Source organism: Cupressus sempervirens, chromosome 3, assembly GCF_028749045.1.
Source record: "Cupressus sempervirens isolate cs-2001-9-10 chromosome 3, ASM2874904v1, whole genome shotgun sequence".
NCBI classification, from domain to species: domain Eukaryota; kingdom Viridiplantae; phylum Streptophyta; class Pinopsida; order Cupressales; family Cupressaceae; genus Cupressus; species Cupressus sempervirens.
Window position 1 is genome coordinate 553,110,062 of NC_143120.1, and position 21,368 is coordinate 553,131,429.

The 21,368-nt window shown below is 37.5% G+C and overlaps 1 protein-coding gene across 1 annotated transcript in view; it reads left to right on the forward strand.

Annotated features, from left to right (window-relative positions):
* Positions 1 to 21,368, forward strand: part of GSH2 (glutathione synthetase 2) — a 220,641-nt gene that overhangs the window by 57,940 nt on the left and 141,333 nt on the right. The window contains exons 2-3 of the mRNA XM_089820872.1: positions 15,823 to 15,992; positions 16,430 to 16,599. Of these exons, the coding sequence (XP_089676998.1) occupies positions 15,823 to 15,992; positions 16,430 to 16,599 (340 nt within the window). The remainder of the gene's footprint in view (positions 1 to 15,822; positions 15,993 to 16,429; positions 16,600 to 21,368) is intronic.

Genomic DNA, 21,368 nt, shown 5'->3' on the forward strand with positions numbered 1-21,368 from the left:
TGTCTTTTGTTTTTTACTAAATGGCATGGAGATTAAAACTGCAGATGAATCATCCTTTGTTATTATTTTTTTGGAATTCTGTAAACAATTTTAATGTCGGATAAGTGGACATGGTCATTTAGCAATAAAAATTGGATCATTACAAATATTGTGAAATATATAGTTGTTTCCGTATTTGTATCTAGTTTGTCTCCCTACTAGAGGAGTTAAAGTTCAATTTGGACTAATTTAAGATTGCATAATATTTGGTCTGTCGCATCTTGATTGTTTAATTGTTGGTAGTAAAGTTTGTAAAATATTATAAAGTTGTACATGAAAATTCATTGAAGTTGACTCTATTGCCCGGATGAGCAGAGACACTAGTCTTTTTATTATTGAAGTCAGAAAATCTATAACTTCCTTCCTACAAGCATTAAATCCATTATTAACAAACCTTATACAAAACATTGAAACACTCAGCATCCAGTTTTCATTTTAATTGAGTTTGAGGACCTTGCCAGTCGAAGAACTCCAAAGCTTAAATTCGCTTTAAAAAAACTTTGAACCAAGTGATCAGGTTCGAGGAGAATGTCTACCCGCCTAGGTGTAGCGGACCCTGAAGTGCAGTGGAATCGAGAAGTATTCCCGTTCGTTGGCCAGAACTGATTGCAGAATCCTATTGGAGAAGGGGCAAGCTCTTGGATTTCCAATCTGTGGTCTTGGGAACCAACACGACCCTCCATCATCCGCCTCCCTCCACCGTACGACCACTTGTAACTCTTAGACCGTGGGGACCCATTTCAGCTCCATCGTATGGACCTCCATTCCACACTTGGCTACTGTACAACCATTTCCTTACGGCTAGACTTGGCCACTGTATGGTCATCCAACAAACACCATACAATCTCCCTTGCACCTGTTGTACGACCTGTCACCGATGAAGCATTTTGTTGGTCAATCCTGCACATTCGGTATTACCATACAGTCAACCCAGACAACTGTTCGGCCAACACATCTCATACTGCATAGACATCATTGGATTGTGTTTTGGTGTTTCTGAAGCTTACTTTTGGGTTTGGGTATCAAGCAACGTCTAGCCAGAAGCAAAACATTACAGTGGTGTTAGATTAATTGCCTTTGGGTTGAGATTCCCTTGGGAAGTCATTGTCTTTGGGTTGAGATCCCCTTCGGGTTGAGATTCCCTTCGGGAAGTCATTATCTTTGGGTCGAGATCCCCTTCGGACCAATCTTGTCTTCGAACCGAGATTTCTTTTGTTGCCTTCGGGTTAAGATTCCCTTTGGGTTGAAATCCCCTTCGGGTCTAGATTGCTCTCAGATCGAGATTGCTTCGGTCAGAGATTGCCTTCGGGTCAAGATTGCCTTTGGATAGAGATCGCCTACAGGATTAGATCCCCTTCAGGCTGAGATTGCCTTTGGGCCGAGATCACCTTCAGGCCGAGTTTGCCATTGAGACATTACACATAAGTTCTGATTTGCATGAAAGCAATAAAGATTCCTGTCATCATGATGATACAATAGTAGCTACATATGTGGAGAGCATTCCTTTTGAGTTACCACATGTTAGTGCTCAAGTGCTGGTCACATTGGCTATGGAGTGTGATTGGATCTCATAGCAGGTTGATTCAGATGATGTAGTTGTTGGCATAAGTTCCCAAGACCATGCATTTGATGGTGATGCAGTGACAACAAGAGAGAACATGCGAGAATACTGTTAGATCAACAACTACTTCTTTGCCAGATGAGCCATCCGGTGAAGTACCCAGTAGCAACACCTTAGTTGTTGATGTATGTATTGATGACAGCACACATGACACTACACTTCATGTGGTGAGTGACTTTGATTTAGGCTCTCTTCATAGTGCCAAGTTTGGGTTAGAGGATACGTGTAGGAGTCAACTGCTATAGGTTCCTTTCTAATCTGATTAGGCAGCTAAAGATTAGCGATAACATGATTGCCATAGCTTTAGAGCACTTCGATGTTGCACAACAGAGGTTCGCTACCTTTTCTTGGAGTTTCCCTATGATAGTTGTGCATAGTGAGAATGACCTTTCCCTTGGGGAGTTTCATGCTCTCTGATTGGCTATTAGGATTATGAGACATAATTATTTATAGTTGCTAGCAGATTGAGATTGTTGTTGGTAAAATTATAAAATAGCCAATGGGTAGATTAGCATGTAGTCGGTAGTTGTTATGTAGTCGACAGGTCCCTTCGGGAAGGTTGTTGTTATGTAGCTGAGAGGCCCCTTTGGGAAGGTAATTGTTATGTAGCCAATGCGCCCCTTCGGGAAGGTTCTTCAGAATGGTATATGTACACCGTTCGGAATGGACTTTGGATCATCGTTGTAATCATCATGAGAAGCACTATGTAATCTCTTCGGCATATATGCGAATAATAAAAGAAGTATTGCTGCATTACATGTTCTTGTCTATTATTTGTATGCATTAAACTATTTACCCCATACGGTAAACATTTGGTGCCATTGCCCAATGGACCTGGAACGAAGGCAGAGGAATGAAGACTAATGCCGAATCAGCTTAACAAGGATAGAAATAAGATAAAGGGAAAAGATGGAATAGGCACCGCACAAGAAATTTTAATTTTGGCACAATAGGTCGAGCGCAGACGGAGGTTATAGTAGATTGCCAACGGACACCGAAGCACCGAGGAATTGTTGGAAGAGACTTGATAGCGGTTGGATTTGGTGGAAGAAACAAGGCAGGAATTTCTTAACCTGTATATGTCGAGGGAAGAGAATTCAGATGGAAGGGAATTAACTCGCACGACTCGGAGTGTCGAGGGAGCACGAGTTTGAACTCTTCATCTGCAATACTCTTCCGGAACGGACAACTTCGCTTGAGGAAAACCCTTTTTCACCAAGTAACGCGGCTGTTGGAAAGAAGACGACTGCCCGAAACAGTGCGGGTGTTCAGAACAACATGGGTGTGCAGAACAATGTAGGTGTTTAGAACAACGCGAGTGTGCAGAACAACACGAGTACACAACTAGTACCTCCAACTGGAATAATAATGGCTGGACCAAAGGAAAAATTGCCAAAGTTTGATGGTAATGGAACGGCCGATCCAATCAAACACTGTAAGACATGCGAAACAATTTGGACGGGGAATGGTGTAACTGACACAGATGAATGGATTTGACAATTTCCAGCAACCCTAAGGGCTGTAACAGTTGATTGGTTTGCCGATGCTGATCCCAAAAAATTAACTACATAGGGGGAAGTTAAAAAGGAGTTTATCACCGAATTTCAATTGCTGCAAGACGACAGTGACATTGTAGCAGAAATCTACATCACAAAGCAAGGGAAAAATGAAACAGTCCATGTATATGCCAGAAAACTAAAAGAATTGATAAATAAAATGGAAAGTAAGCCAACAGATGGGCTGAAAAAGCGGTAGTTCATTAAAGGACTACGCTCGGACTTAAGGAAGAAAATGAAGATTGTGCCGCCATCATCATACACTGAAGCATACAATCAAGTGATGGACTTAGAGAGTGAACAGAAAACGAAAAAGAAGAAAAGTAGCTCATCCGACTCAGATGATTCGGAAGAAGATAGCAGTGATGACGAAAAGGGCAGTAAGAAGGTTCGAGCTCTCTAGAAGGATATGATTAGAATGATGAAGGAATTTAAGAATATGCAGAGAGAGACAAAGGGAAACGAGCTTTGGTGCATAGAATACAAGAGAGAAGGTCAGATGAAGGGATCCTGTCCGAAGAACCAGTTCTGCGATATCTGTCAAATTATGGGACATTCCACAAAAGAATGCCCCTTCAATGTGAAAACAAGAGGGCATCAACAAGTGCTCTTGACACAGGAGGCTTCTGTGTCAGGAGGGAGCAGAAACACAAGCAATGATGCTGCCACTTCGGGTGGGTACAGAAATAATAAAAGAGGGCCAAACAACAATACCAACAATAATAATGGGAGCCACAGTCGAATTCAGTATGATGCGAACGATCAATCGATGGTTCAATGCCGAGCATGCAATTTATGGGGCCACTTTGCATGAAATTGTACATCAACGAATACACCAAAGTTGCTATGCAGATGGTGTGGTCCTGGAGATCATGAACATGCCAATTGCCTGAAATCAGGAGTTAATTTGATCACCATCAGGACGGACAAAGAGGAGGTTCTCGCAATCACCTGTAAACAAGCAAAACTGTACCTCGACTCGACAGAAGAAAAGAAGAGATTGGACGAAGCGCGGGCGGAAATTGAAAAAGCAACGCAGGCAGAAAAATCACAATTGAAGGACACTATCGGTACCTCAACAAGGAACTATATAGAACAGAACCTCGTACGATAGATATTATAAACTGAAGTACCAATCAAGATAAAAGATTTGCTGCTCACAATGCCTCAACTTCAATTGGTACTCACAAATATCACTCCAATTGCTAAACCACCTGGAGAACATGGAAGGAAAAAGGAAAGTGGAGCAAGTACAGCCAACCCAATGCTGCTAGTCCTCACATCCCAACAGCATCCGACAGTCATAGAGATGGGCATATTAGTAACGGTCCTTTAAGACACAATTGTGGACGAAGGATCAAGAGTAAATGTCCTACCAGAAGATACCTAGAAGAAGTTGGGACAATCGACATTGTGGCCACCTACATTTCAGTTGCTCACGGTAGACCAGCACGGGATCAAACCGTTGGGAATCCTGATGGCACAACCAGTGACTATTGGAACATAGCCGTTCCTACTCGATTTTGTCGTCATCTCGCTGAAGAGGAGAGTATATGATGCCATTTTGGGCCGAGGATGGCTCGTACAAGAAAAGGTTAAGGATGATTGGAAGAAGAATACACTATCAATGGAGAGCAAAGGATGAAAATTCATTATTGATTTACACACACAAATGGTGGACAAAGAAGTCGTATCATCTGATTTCGAAGAAGAGGATGAAGGAAAGCAACAATTGGAACCCAATGAAGAAGGAGTCCTACGGTTGGAAGATGGATTGATGGACGATGATTTGGATTCGGTGAATGACCTTTTCCACTGGTAGATGGAGGATTATGAGTTCTTTTCGAGCTGTAATATGTTAAGGGTCAATGAAGGTGAGAAAGAAGAGGAAAATGAATGTCCGAAAGAATACAGAGAAGCGGAAGAAGGAAAGGCAGTTACAGTTGAAGCGGAAGGGAAGAACATATAGTACGAACCCAAAAAAAGGAAAGATTCCACCGTATGTAACACAGTGAACGGACCGCGCGAAAAGAAAAGGTTAGAATGCATCATGAATTTACTAGAAAGGAGCTAGTAGCAAGGAAAACACATTGTACGGTCTGAACAGGAAACCAAGAGCAAGGGTTTAATGAAAACTTTAGTAGTACGGAGTGAAGGTTCTAAAATCAAGAATATAGTTATTGACGGCAAGGAGTGGCAGTCGACGAAATTCATAGTCCCGAGTGTCGAGAACAAATTGGGTGATACGAAAAACTTGAGGGAGAGATTGTGTAACTTAAATAAACTTGATGAGTGATGATTGCAGGCACAATGGGCCACGAAGGTGACATAGAATAGGCCCAAAGCATGGCATGATAAATACCTAAAATTAAATAAGTTTCAATTAGGCCAGTTAGTGTTGAAGCATAACGGGCGGAATGAAATCAAATTTGGAAAGTTCAGAGTCAAATGGGTAGGACCATACAAGATATGGGAAGTTGGTGATAATAGGGCGATTAAGTTATGGACACTCGTCGAGAAGGAAGTACTGGACATGGTGAATGGGTCGAAGTTAAAAATCTATCACGGAAGGAATACTCCCTTGTCAACGAACAATTGAAAAAAGAAATTGAAAAAAAAAAGAGAGAAAAAAAGGGAAAAAAAAGTAAAGTCACCGTATGGCGAACATAAAGCATTTAAAGGCACTATACAGACACCATAATACATTGGGCAGACATCAGAAAATGTCGTATAGTCACAAGTAGAGAGGATTTATGCAAATTTTTACTGGTTCAAACACCGTATGGTATTGGCAGCGAGGTGTAACATAACAGAGAGAGACCACCGTTCAGACATAGAAGAAGGGTGATATGAGGTTCCAAAAAAAAAAAAAAAAAAACGAGAGATCGAAAATGTTTAGAATGAATAATGCATGATACCTAAGGGAAGGGAAAGACATAAATAGGTTGATGAGACCTGGAGCTGTTGCAGGCATAGTGTGCTAGAGGTGAAAAGATCAACGGAGCAAGCCTTTCGAGAGGGGTGATACGCTTTGAGGCACTTGGAGTAGGTGTTGGACGTGAAACTGTCTTGTGGATGCATAGAGAGCTCAGAAGGAGCTGATCATCCAGTTGAAGATAGTACAACGACACTTGGCTTAGGGTACCCAAGAGTTGGAAGTAGAGAAAGCAGCACGGGTGGCTATCAAGGTCAGTTTGATTAAGGAGACAGTATTGAGTTAGTAGAGGCTACAGATGCAATGTGGTTTAGAGACCAGTTTGGTGCAGGCACGGGACGAACTGAAAGTGGTGTGACAGAAACATATCATCTTGTTATAGTTAGTCAGTTAATGTATCTTTTTTGTTAATCTGTCCCGGATATTTTGTAATTGTCGTTCAAAGATGACTTTTCTTTTTGGGGGGATGATGTTGTCAGTAAAATTATAAAATAGTCGACGAGTAGATTAGCATGTAGTCGGTAATTGTTATGTAGCCGACGGGCCCCTTCGGGAAGGTTCTTGTTATGTAGCCGACGGGCCCCTTCGGGAAGGTTCTTGTTATGTAGCCGATGGGCCCCTTTGGGAAGGTAATTGTTATGTAACCGATGGGCCCCTTCGGGAAGGTTCTTCAGAATGGTATATGTACACCGTCTGGAATGGACTTTGGATCATCGTTGTAATCATCATGAGAAGCACTATGAAATCTTTTCGGCATATATGCGAATAATAGAAAGAATATTGCTGCATTACATGTTCTTGTCTATTGTCTGTTTGCATTAAACTATTTACCCCATACGGTAAGCAGAGATTTCTTGCTCGAGAGAGACTGTATATTTTATGATGCCTTGAAGGGAAAGGAGGAGGTGGTTGACAAGCTCACCCATGAGCTTGAGGTGACTGTGGACTCATTGTAATGTACTTAGTTGGCTCTCCAAGAGTCACATTCACGTTTGGATGAGATGACCATGGAGTTGTGATCAACACAGTCTTTACTGGTTATTGTTACAACACAGTTATCTACAACAATGGCTTGTGAGGCTTAGATACTCACGAAGTGCAGTAAAAGGATGTGCTTACATCTATCGTTGAGTCAAACTTAGTTGGGTCTTTGGAGATGATTACTACAACTGAGACCAATAGAGAGTTGCAGCTTGTATTAGGTACTCTAGAGATCAATATAGTATCAAATGATGTCGATTTAACTACGGATATTCTTATGTGGTAGTGATGGACTCCCCTGAGAGTTGTGTGTTGGTACATGACTCCTCTCCGTCACCTTTAGAGGAGGAGCGTAGGGTATCATCTGGTTGGGAGTATAACTCTCAGGTTGATTTGTTTCCTTCTGGAAATGAATCCATTAAACCATCTCATGTAGTTGATAGTGATAGACAACTTGTAGTTTACGAGAGTCAGGATGGTTAGTTGCAGGGTTTAGAGCACAAGGTTGACCTCGCCTTATTCTAGTTCTATCACACTGACACTATTGCAAACTATTTTCTTTCAAGTTTGTAGTTACAGGAGAGACCATACAAAGTCTCTAGAAATACTCTCATGCAAAGGTTAGGAGTTATTAGAACTTTCACGAGGGCTATTGTAGATACTCTAGCTACAATGCTTCCTTACGCGAATTTCATGGTAGGATTCATAGAGTAGGTTGTTAGGGGTTCTTTCCCATAACAATTGCGGACTAGAGATTGGAGCCATCTCATGATATTGACATAGTTGATGATGAGTTGTGGACAAAGATTGGAGCATTTTATCACGAGTTTATAGTTGCAAGTGCTCATCATTTCTCCTTTGATTCACACCTGGAGGACTTGTTGGTTCATTATTGTGGATCGGCCTCGGGTTTATACCATCTATTGTGGGATGGGTTAGCACCATCTTTTGTAAATGGGGCCAATGAGTGCAAGTTGGATTACTTGTAGTTTCAACACATCCAAGACAATTTGACCGAGTTTGGAGATGGTGGTTGTATTATTACTAGCTTTTATGGTTGTTATTATTGCTGCACTGTAGTTGGATATGAGTGTCAGTTATATTGGGATTCCGCTGCTCATAGATTTGGTGCTACAGTTGGGTTAATTTCGATGAGTTCTTTACTCCACCAGTGCCTACCATTAGTTTCCAGATGATTCTGTTATTAATGTTAGTTATTGGGTACTAATGGTATAGGAGTCAGTTGTGTAGAACAAGGACATTACATAGTTTTACCCTTGGGATCTAGGTGGATTGTGATGCTAGTTTTTTCTCCAAGATTGCTTGGGGACAAGCAATCTTTGGTGAGGGAGGACTTTAATATCCCCTTTTTAGTTAGTCTAGTGATTGTGGGATTAGTTCATCATTATTAGGGCACATTGGTTCACTATTACCTTCTATTTTGGGACATCTTCAGCATGTAGAGTAGTTACTGGCCAGGTCTAGGCACATCAGCTTTTTGTTTGACTCATTTGAGGGACTTATTGTTTATTGTAATGTCCCCTTTTTTTAGCAGGTTCTTGCAGTTGGCTAGGTGAGTTCACCATTGCGACCCTCGTGAGCTGGCAGTAGGATTGAGGGTCTCAGTTATGTGGTTATAGGCTTTCCAACAACTTATGGTGTGTTTTGGCTCCATTTGAGAGACATACTATTTATAGTAAGTCAAACTGTTCGTTCTGATGAGCTTAGTTGAGTTAGAGGAGTTGGGTGATGCCCTTAGTTTTTATTTCAAGCTTTCGGTTTGGGCTCCAAGAATCTTGGAGGGAGTGTCTATTTATAGTAAGTCACCACGTCAGGTCCATTCATCGTCTTTCATCATCAGGATCACTTTGGTGTTGTCAGATTTCAATTTTGATGCTGCTTCAATTGTTTTCGCAAGATGGGTGAATTATTATTGTTAATTCTTCTAAATACGCTGAGGTTGCTATTTTTGTTGGTGTTGTTTGTTGGTCACCTTAGTATCATCGCACGTTGAAACCGGGACAAAATGTTTTAAATCGTGGGAACAAGAAATAGTGGCATTGCGTGTCAGAATTTTAAGTTATGGTGGAAAATGTCATTTTCTGGAGCCAAAAGCATTTAATAAATTATATTAATGGTACTTTAATATATTCTAATGTTGTGTAGAGTAAGCTTCTTAAGTGGAGTTCTTTTGGGAAACCGGTGACATTTGGAGATTATAAATGAGGGTATTTGATGAGAAAAACATCCGATTGATTATTTTCTTTTGTTCCTTGCGAAGAGTTTATGAGTTTGCCGATTTCTTTGCCCTTGCTGAAGTATAAGGGTTTGGAATTAAGAAGTGCCTAGTAATTCACAGTTAAGGTATTGTGAATTAATTTTGAGAATTGTCTTAATTAAATCATAGTATTTCCCGACTGTTATGTACTGTGCCTAGGAATTTCATTGTGGCTGGAGAATTTGAGATTTGGAACGCCATTATTGTCTGCTGTTTGACATGATTAAAGAGGAATCTATTATGGCTGTTGTCCCTATATTTGGTAGTGATTTCAGACTTGTGGAAGGCTGCAATCAATTATTGGAGGGTAGTAATCAGGTTTTAGAGCACCTACGATTATAAGCGAGGAGCATGTATTTCTGAACCTGTGAGTAAATTGGATAATCTCTTGAGAGCTGCAATCCATATTTCATTTGTTAGAAGTCAATTTTCAGGTTCATTATTGCATTCTTGTAAATTTCCAGAAGTCAATTTTTAAATTGGATATTAGTAGCATTGCCATCAATTATAGAATTACTTTTGAATTGTTTAGTGGCGTTCATTTGTCCGAATTGATAAAGATTTAATCAATTAAAATTGTGAGCAGCTGGTTGTGAATTTAAAGCATTATTTATTGAGTGATAATAATTTGCCTGCTAAATGTTTGACAACATATCAAACTATTGATTAGCAAAAGCAATTGATGTTTGTTAAGGATATAGCCCGTTGAGGGTTTTTACATTTATAGTAAGTCAGTTATCTTGGTGGTTACTATATTTTGGAATGATGATTAAAGGTTGACTTAGGAATTATTGAAAAAAGTATAGTTAATAATATTAAATAACTTATAATAACGTTAGTTAATAAAGTTACTTTAATGATCCTTTAAAAGGACTATAAGGCCATAACCCATCAATTAGTTTTTTAAGCAAATTTTATCTTAAATGGTGTGTAAGTCAAAACTATGGAAAAACACACAAAAGTTGATATAAATTATATAACTTTAAATGAAACAAAAGAAAATATGCGAGAGAATATCTTTTATCCCACATGGGTAAGGAATGTGTGTGAGCTCTCAGAAGGAAGAATAAAAAGGGACTTAAGAGCTCATTCTCATAATTGAATTTGATGATTTTGCTCTTTCCATACTTGGACTTTGAGGTGTTGAAACTATATACTGCAATTGCTGGTTGGTTTGCAATAATTTCATAATAGCCTATCAAAGGTTCCTATATGTGCACAGGGTCTTCATTTGATCGTTGAGATCGATTTTGGAAGACCATACATTGCAGGTCTGAAGGAGTTTTGCATTCGTTTTCAGTTTTGTATATCTTCCAGTCATTGCCAGGCAAGGTTCAAAGTATAGCTTGATTGACCTTCCTTTGGAGACACATTTCATTGGTCTTTATCAAGGGTTTGAGTTGCAATACAAGGGCAATCAAAGTATCAATTCTTGCTGCAAGTAATTTCCAACTGCAAGTAATTTCCAGAAATCATAGTCTTAATACAGCAGCAAGTTATTGGTATGTAAATGCAAATTTGAAGTTATAGAAATCTTTTATATTGCTTAGCAATCACGCTTTGTGAAATTGGTTTCATGTTCAAGGCAAAATCAATTAATTTTGCAATTGCTGCATTAAAACTCCATATTTTCATGTTTCCAAACAGCTCATAGATTTTGGCATGCTTTCATAGTTTTGAGTGTATAATTTTTTTAGATAATTCATCTAAAACATATTTTGAAAGTTCCATTGAATTCTGGCAACTTAAAAAATTTGTCAAAATTGTCATGTTTAAAAATTGTGAAAAACTTGAAACTTTGCAAGAAAATTTCAAAACACAAGCATGAGGAATTGCATCGGTTAGGACCAACAGGGTTTTCACAAGCCTAGTAACTATGACTGCTCTAGGGCCCGTTTGGTTGGTGGAATATAAATTAAGCATTGGCATTGGGAATGCTGGCTTTGGGATTCTGGAATTTGGAATCTAGATTATGATTAGGGAATTCAATTTGGGACTGTTTGGTTGACCAAGAATTCATTTTGAGAATACAGATTTCCTCCGTTTGGTTGCACATTGTGGAATTGGAATACTAGCCAAAATAACCATATGAGTTAAAAAGTGAATGAGCATACACAGCAGCTATAATAATTGGTGAAGGCCTGATATTATTAAAAGTTTTGATTCACTCCAGCAGGAATGGTGATGGTATGAATAGTGCTATATATATAAATATAATTTTTGCATTGAATAGAAAGAAGGATATGCACAGTTATGAAGTGAAAGAAGTTCAAGCATTGATTCAATATACAATCACGAAAGTAAAATAAATATCACCATTCAAACTAAGAGTTTGTGCTTTAGAGCAGCTTGGATTCGGGAGATGGAAGTCAGTGATGAGTTATGATGGCTTGAAATATTCCACTCAATGGTGAAGTACACTGATGCAAAGACACAAAAGCAGAGCAGTGATATACATATATTGAACACAAATCATTAGAAACATTACTACAAATAAAATGCAGATATGTATCAGTGATTTTCCCCTGTTTAAAAAAAATAAATTTCAAAAATTTGCAAACATATTAGCAAGTAATAGCAGAAAATTTTCCCCCCATTTAGAAAAAATAAATTTAAAAAATTTGCAAATATATGAGCAAGTAACAGCAGAAAATTTCCCCCCCATTTAAAAAAATTAAATTTTAAAATTTTGCGCAAAAATAGGTGCCCCCAAATGGGCATCCGGATGTCAAACCCAATTAAATTTTACTTTAGTTGAAATCCTCATTTTCAAAAAATGGGAATTAAAATGAGAATTCCAAATAACAAGTATTTCGAAGGAATTTGGAATTCTTGTTTTGGGGGTCAAATGGGGATACCGGATTCTACTTTTATCCAATTCCAATTCCAATTGTGCGGACCCAAACAATGGATTAGAAACTTTTTAGAATTCCGAATGCCAATTCCATTCTAATTCCAGCTACCTCCTAGGATTTGTCACATCCTGTTTAACTAGTCTAGCTTAATCACTAGATTATTGTACTAATCGTTTGAGTGAAAACAATTAAGTAGATATCTTTGATTATGTTAGCTATTGTTGAATACTGGTTGTGCTGACAACTAACTGTGCAAGTGTGACAGTTGATGTACTCCCAAGTTGTGGGGAGAGTACCATTGGAGAAAAGGTCCTAGCAGGTGCATAACTCGTTATGATGGAATTGACACACATACTCACCTCGACTTATGGAGTTAGGTTCCACGTGTGTGTATAAGATTAGGTATTTTAGTTTCTGATAATTTGAAATTTTGAATAATTATTTATTCATAAACAGTACATTATTTGAATGAGAATAAAAGATCTTTACATAAATCTAGACCTATCAAGTAATCTGGAGTGATCGGATCAACATAGGGTCAGAAGCCAAATTTTGCACAAGAATGTATTGCAACAATTAATAAATAAAAATAATATCATATTTTAATGTTAATATTAAATAGTAAGAGATAAAATTGATATCATAAATTAATCATATTGTGTAATAAATATTGGTATTTTTATATGTTGATACTGTTATTATATTTCATTTATTTCAAAAACTGAAGGATTAAAATTAAATAAAGATGCCAGTCTTTCCACATCCCATTTGTCCTTGCTATGCTTTCACATTTGCATGCTTGTCTGTTGTGGCATTACCATTTAACATTGAATATAAACAGGGATACACAGTCCACAATGGATAATTCTAGTAACCATATTTTTTTATGAAATCTATTGTGGAAACTGAGGAAGCAATGGATAAATATTGCTGGTAAGATAATTAGTAAAGAAATTCTTCGCCTGATATAAGTTTAATAAAAGCTACCATCATTGAATGTCACATTCTGATAAGGATTTTCCGGATGAGTGTTAGCTCAGAATTATAATGAAAATAATTTTGAATCGTGTTTATGAAAGGTATCTTGAGCTACAGTCAATAGCTCACTAGTAGTCTGGTCATAAGGCATTGTGAACTACAATACATACCCCACTAGTAGACTGGTATATGACCAAGCACTAGCAAAAATAAACAGAGGGCAGGCATAAAAAATGAGTACATTGAGTATGTATAGAGATCAAGGAAACAGTCAAATGAAATGGGAAACTATAGTAAAGTTTTTGTTTTTGGGACTAGTACATGCTAGACAATGCATCATTCCAATAGATGACATTTAGGTGGGTTTTTGAATGTAATTTATAAATTTCTAGTGTCAATATTTGAAGTTGTCCTATTGGACACCAATGCATTTTGCCTTCGAATAAAATAAAACATGCCAAGGAAGCCAAAATAACTACATTTGTACAAAATCGAAATAAAAAAAAGTTAAATGGAGAAATAAGTGGTGTTGGAAATGTTCAATAACCTGCAACATTTTGAAATTTCACAAGTCAATGAATAATTCTTGTAAAAAATTGATGGCAAATTCTCCAATGTTCATTTTTGAACTTATGCTAGCATAACTATTTAGTCAATTCCCTTCTAGTGTGTGATTATTACTTAAGATATCGTCCAATGTAGTCTGAATGTCAACCAACCAGTGTTAGACAACTATTATTACCTAAGGCACGACTTATAATATATAGAATTAAAGCTACCCTGCTGTGAACTGGTGTTTTGGGTAAACACAGTCAGGTGAGTCAAACTGCTCACACACACCCAAGAATTGTCAGTGTTAGACAACTATTATTACCTAAGGCACGACTTATAAATATATAGAATTAAGGCATCCCTGCTGTGAACTGGTGTTTTGGATAAACACAGTTAGGTGAGTCAAACTGGTCACACATGCCCAAGAATTGTGCTAAATTCTTTTGTGGTTTTGTTCTTCATTTTCCCACCTTTTCAAAGCATATTGAAGTTTTGACTTTGGTGTAGCAATGTAGAAGTTATAACCATTTAAATGCTGCCCCATTTCACTGCAAATCAGCAAGAGATTAAATGAGGAATATATGTAATGTATAAATGTATCATTAGAAAATTGAATTAATCTAATAAATTAGATTGTCCTTTCCACCAAATTTTAGAAAGGGTTCTAGATTTGGGAAGTTAGCAAATGAGTAAGACCGACCCTCGAGCCTCTTTATTAATGTGTTGAATGTGTTTAAGGAATTATGGTTGGAATATGAAATTGTTTCCTTGGCGAACCATTGGATAAATGTTATTGCATTGGGAATTATATGATCTGATATAATGCTGGAATGGGCTTTGTCTTTGATATAAAATTTGAAAAGTTTTCAAGTTCAAAAAATTGAATCAAATTCATCTTTAATTATAAATATAAAAAAAGGATTATAATTTGAAATTTCTATATAAGATTTTAAGAAGTCCAAAATTAAGATATTCAACTACTAGATCATCTCCCTTAGTTATATTATAAGAATCTAAATTATACTAAATACAATTCAATTCTCTTCACTATAAGAAGACTCTCACTCTCATTTCCTAGCCATTTGAAGTGGTGCACCAAACACCATATGCTCAAAACTTAATGACTATTAAATATTACATTTTTAGTTAAAATAAATACAAATAAAAAATTTGTTAAATCTTTAAAAACTAAAAAATAAGAGAGAGAGAATTAAAAGAGTTAAAATATTTGATTGGGCCTTCAAAAAACATTTAGTGTGCAACAGCAGGAGACATTTAAATCACGTGCAGAGCGTAATGCCATTTATAGTACATAAACCTACCATAGAAGACAAATGCTCCGAATCCTAAATTTGATAGCCTATCTTACAATTTTCTGTTAAATATAATCAAATCTTTTAAAAGTATATTACATGAAAGATAAATACTGAAGAGAATAAAAATTAAAATGAATATAATTTATAATATATTTTAAAATAAATGATATTTTCGCATTTAAAATACGCCGTAAAAAAATGGTTCAACAGTGAGTGCGGACTGTCAAATTTAAGCTGTGGCTCCGATATTGAGCCTCTGGTAAATATAATATCAATAGCAATGACAACTACAGCAGCAGTCACCACTACAACAAAAAATGTTATGTTTGCGTGAAGAATGATTGCTAAACCTTATTATCTCACATTGTCTCCGTTGTGATTGGTTAATATTCTACAAACTTATTTATTTTTTATTTCACTCTGATGTTTGCCCTTGTATACGGTTCCGATTCGAACATTACATACAGCCTCTGGTAATAATAATATAAATAGCAATGCCAACTACAGCAGCAGTCACCACTACAACAAAAAATGTCACGTTCGTGTGAAGAATGATTGCTAACCCTTATTAGTGCACATTGTCTCTATTATGGTTGGTTAATATTATACAAACTAATTTATTTTTTATTTCATTCTCATATTTGGCCTTGTATGTAGGGTGCTGATTCGAGCATTACATTTTCCTCAAATATGTTGTTTTTGTATTTGCAGCTATGGAACAATTCAAGCTGCAGATAATGGCGACTGGGGGCAGTGAGAAACTGTCAGAAGTCGATCCAAACAATGCTATTCCTCCTTTTGAGGTAGCAAAAGAGCTCCTGCCGAGTGCCCTTGTGTGGGCTTCTCTACATGGCTTTGTGGTTGGGGACAGGTCTGTACAGGTATTCTTGTGCAACCTTGTATTTTCCTGAGTCACAGAGTAATTACATATCATTCATTAGTAAGTGTGAACACAGCAGCCTTGAGTATCAGGATGAATATTTTTTCTTTTAATTAGTTATTTTCTTTTCTTGCCATAAATCTGCTATATTTATATATCAAGAGATCTTATAACATGACCGTAGAGATAAAGATATTCAGCTTCAGGGGTTGATAGTAGATGAATGTGACACTGGCAAATTAATCAGACGAATATGTGCCTTAAGAAAGTATTTTATATTACATGCCATATATATTAGATGTGAAGGAAAGTTGTTCATTGATTCCAGGGCTTATGAGTTTCTTTCTTAACAGTCGAAAATACACTTGTTATAAAACATGGCCTTTCCTATTCTTATCTTAAACAAGAGTTTCTATTTGATTTGTATATGCCATGCAGAGATCTGGACAGGTACCAGGTGTTGGCTTAACACATGCTCCATTTTCTCTCTTTCCAGCACCTTTTCCTGAAACTTGTTGGAGTCAGGCCTGTGATTTGGCACCCTTATTCAATGAACTCGTGGATAGCGTAAGCATGGATGGAGTTTTTTTGCAAGAGTCACTATCCGGGTATTCTTTCCATTCTTCTATGTGGTACAATGGTTAACCATGTTTTATTTGGTTCTGATTTAACACTTACTAAACAAAGCTCCTTTTATTGTTACTATGTAATGAACACCCCTAATTTTTTTTAACTGTTTGCCAAATGAAATGGTACATAGACCAAACAAATAATAGTTTGTTTCTGTCAGAGAGTCTGATTGGAAAATTTTCAATTTACACTTAAATTTGTTTGTGAAAAAGATGACATTCCAACAAGGCTTAGATTAGGAGATAAGGCACTGCAGATTGATTCAGACTGTAGCAGCAAGTTCAACAGTCAACTTCAGCTCCAAAATAGCTCATTCTATATATACAACCATTGATAGGCCTTCCAATTGCAATGATAGAGCCCAATATCACCCCCAAAGTATGGCAAAGCACTCTTGAATGCTTAGATCCTCTGATCAGACAACTCAAATGCATAATGCTATTTAATGATTAGAAAACATACTTAGAATTTCTGCTACAGCAGACAGTAGCACCAATAACATGGGTGATTTAATTATAAGAAGATTCATTACTTCTATTGCTTCTTGAACTGAAACCTAACGACTTTTTATACTCCCACAGAGATAGGCATCCCCCAATAGCTAATAAGCACCCCTGAATGTGAAGGCAATTTAATCCTTCAATCTCCATGCTAGCACCAAGCTAGAGGGTAGACCTGCTGGAAGTTTGAAGGTCCTTCAATTTTTTTAAATTAAATATTTTTGTTACCTGAAATTTTGATATGTTCATATGGAAATTTTTTAATGACCTACAAGTATGACAATCCTGTATATGATAACGGGGGGGAAGGGGGGTGGGGGAATTTTTTTCTGAAGGCTTTGGGCTAAAGTATTTGACTTAGACAAACTGATAGTTGAGCTTAGGATTGTTGAGCCTTTTGAATGCAAAGACGGGGTCTATTTTCATCCAACATGCTCCAAAATTGCAGATACCTCTAGGATATTCCGATCTCCTCCCAAGTTCAAATCCTCATAGATCTGGCCTCATGTCTGATTTGGACAAAGTAAAAGGTAAATCTAGCTTTCTTGGAAGTTCTGATTTCAACGGTAAGCTTAGGTCTGCACAAACAAGCTCCAAAATGAAGCTGCAACACAAAAACACAAAGAGAGTACCCTTTAAATCTGGTATTTCTATCAAGCGTTTTTGATTATCTAGATCATCATTCAATGGAAGACAAGAGTATACTCAAATTTTCAAGATCTACCAAGATTTGCAGCCTAGCTCTCTTTATTTTGATAAGAAGCAGCAATTGCACAAGTGCCGATTTCATGAAAGAGTCGGTACAAAATGCACTATGCGATGCAACTGTCTCTCCCTATCAGGAATATCTCATGTGCAGCACTCTCCTGCAACTAAGAGACCACAATCTTCAGTAGTCCCCGAGAGACCAGCCACCGCATCAATCTAGTTAACAAAAGATAGACTTTGAATCTCCCCTTGAAAAGATGCACCAATTTTGTGCATCTAGTTTGAAGTAGGAGGGTCAGTAACTCCTAACTTTTGCCAGAGATACTTAGAAGTATTCTTTGATAGTGACATGGTGATAGTACTTGCAATTGGATGCTTTGCAGGCACATATTCTAATCTGACTTCCTCGAAATGGATCACCAGATTTTGTAAAATGTTAACAGCCCTTGTATTATCAAATATAATAGGAGTAGCTTCATCATACACCACCTTAATATCTCTTAAAGTTTGTTTCATCCACATTGCTTGAGTGCAACAATATATTCTGCTTTTGTTGTTGACAATGATACAAAAGTTTGCATCTTGCTTAGCCAAGAGACTAATTTATCTCCCAGCGAAAATGCCATACTAGTAGAGGCTGATAATCTTTGACAAATCTCTGACTACTTGTGTAGAACTGATCCTCACTATGTTGTCAAAGTTAATGTGTCCCATTCTTTTGTGTTGTAACCAACATTCACTACTCTACACCATTAGAGAGCTACATCCTCTAAATTCCTCAAGTAATGAACACTACCATTTGTACTTCTACCTTCTACAACTTGTCTTCTCGAATTTCCTTTCGGATCTCCCACCCAAATCCATGAAATATATGCTTGTAACCTATGCTGCACATCTGACTAACACTCAAAATATTATGTCTTAAACCTTTAACATAATAAACATCCTCTATCTTGTTCCTACCATCAATGGATATGTGATGCAGGAGCATCCTGGGTCGTTGGCAATCTTGCATCACCCCAAAATATTTCCTTTTATCTATTTTCCTTGTTCCAGTTGGACAATTTCCTATTGTTCTAGTTGGCTTGTTCTCTTATGCAATCCTTATGGTGCGGTCTTGGCATCATGGAGATCCTATGCCTATCTTCGTAGCTTGTTGTAAGGTTTCCAGATGAAGTTATCTAATGATTGGTACGATCCTATATTTGCTTTCCTATTCTAAAGGCTAGGTTGGCAAGATTCAGTTTGCGATGGAGATTCACAACATGCGATGCTAATTGGTGGTTTGTTCTATGTTTTTATACTTGTGACCAATCCTCTTGTGTATCCGCACAACATGATATATGTATTTGAGGGTGTTTTTATGGATTTAGGTCTTGACCTATATGTTGTAATGCGTTTCCTTTGTCTTGGAGATCGTTGCTTGGATAAGTCGACTTGTGGTTGGCTATCTTGTGCCTTGTTTTAGCAATGTCGTCAGAGAGAAGATAGCTAGTAGACTAGCATCTACTTTTGTAAATAATCAAAACTCTATGTCTAGAACGTAAGAAGGCTTGTGTCCTAAATTTGTAAGCTGCACTTACAGGACAACTTGATGATAATTTTGTTCCATTTCCTTATTTGGCTGGTATTAGTGTTGCTTTGAGTTGTCATTTCCGTTGTCGTGTTTCTAGTTGCAAGGTTAGACATCTCCTTTGGGGATTTCTCTATCTTTGACTACGCCAAGTGGCATGAGAGCACAATTCCGATTCTTGGTTTCTAAATTTGGATATATGAGCTTGCGAAGTTGTTTACTTGTTCATGAGGTGGCATAACCACGGATCTGACCTACATCAACCGGTGGCTTGTGTAAGGTGGTCAAGAGAAAGATTCGTTGTTGATTGGTATGAGAGAGAGAGTTACAACAGTAAGTAATTGATCAGAGCCAGTTCCAGAGATTGTGAATCCTAGAGATTCTGACTGTGGGGTGGCAGAAGATAGGTTTGACCTACAACTGTAGAGGGTTGCACAAGGAAGAGTTGGTGATTTGGTTGAGGGGAAGTTGGTGGTTCCTAGGACTAAGCAGACAAATTATTAAGGCAGATTGTTGGTGTTGGTAGATTGCTTTATTGTGTTAGGGAAATCAACACCTGTGATCAGATTGTCGAACTTGAAGAGATTGTGAATCTAAGATGACTTAAGTTTGCATGGATGCCACCTAAAAGATAAAATCCTAGAAGGCTAGAGCGAATGATGGAGGAATTAAAAAATGAGATAAGGATTGAGATGACTGGGGTAGGAGGAACCCTGAGACTGAAGATGAATCTGAGGAAGTAGTTGAAGATCTTGAGACATTCGAATTTGAGATCCTTGTAGATTAAGAAAAAATGTTGAGAGCTATGACACAAATGGATAAGTTTCGTAGAATTGATGTTTCTTTCTTTACTAGTTGATTACATCCAGAGGAATTGATAGATTGGTGAACTAGATGATTACTTTGAGCTTGAAGATGTTAAGGATCCATAGAGAGTTAAGTTAGCGCAAACTAAGTTGAAGGGTCATGCCACCTTATGGTGGAAAGAATTGAACAAAGGTAGAGAAGATATTGGTGAACCTAAGATCACTAGATGGAGATTTATGGTCTCTAGACTTAAGGCCAAGTTCATAATAGAGGATTATGATTTCAAACTGTTTAAAAAACTACAAAACTTGAAACAAACGGATTTGACAGTTAAGGAGTACATCAAAGTGTTCTACAAGATGACAATCATATGTGGACACTGAGAGTCATTTACGGAAAAGGTGGTTTGGTATGTTAATGACCTAGGACTTAACATTCAAGATGAGTTAAGTATATCGAGGATTAGCTCAATTGAATATACTTATTAGTATCCCTTGAAGGCAAATGTTAAGTTGAAAGGAAAACAACTTACCCTTAGGGTTAGGGATAAACTAGTTGTTGATAAGAGAACGGATAAACTTGTGATTGAAGAAGAACCCGATCAGACAATTCATGGAAGAGGTAGTGCAATGAAGAGTTCAAAGGCACTTGTTTTAAATGTGGTAATGTTGGACATAAAACTTTCCAATGTTTGGTTGGTTCTAGCAGAGTTAAACAAAACCTAGTAGCACATGAGGAACATATAGAGGATGGACTTGCTGAGAAAGAGGCTGCACTTGAGATGGTAGAATCTCCAATATTTAGGAGAGTTATGTTGGGCAACGAAAAACCTAAGAATGTGTAGAGAAGGCAGTTGTTCTGAATTGTTCGTAAATCAAGTCGTAACTGTTGTAAGGTGATCATGGACGATGGTAGTATTGATAACCATGTATCAGAAGAGATGGTACAAAAACTTGGGTTAAGGAGACTCAAACATCCTTGTCCATATGGAATAAGTTGGTTTCAGGATGATCACATGGTAGAAGTGAAGGAGTAGTGTTGGGTTAATTATAACATTGGACCATGTTTGGTTAGTTCTAGCAGAGTTAAACAAAACCTAATAACACATGAGGAACACACAAAGGATGAACTTGCTGAGAAAGAGGCTTCACCTGAGGTG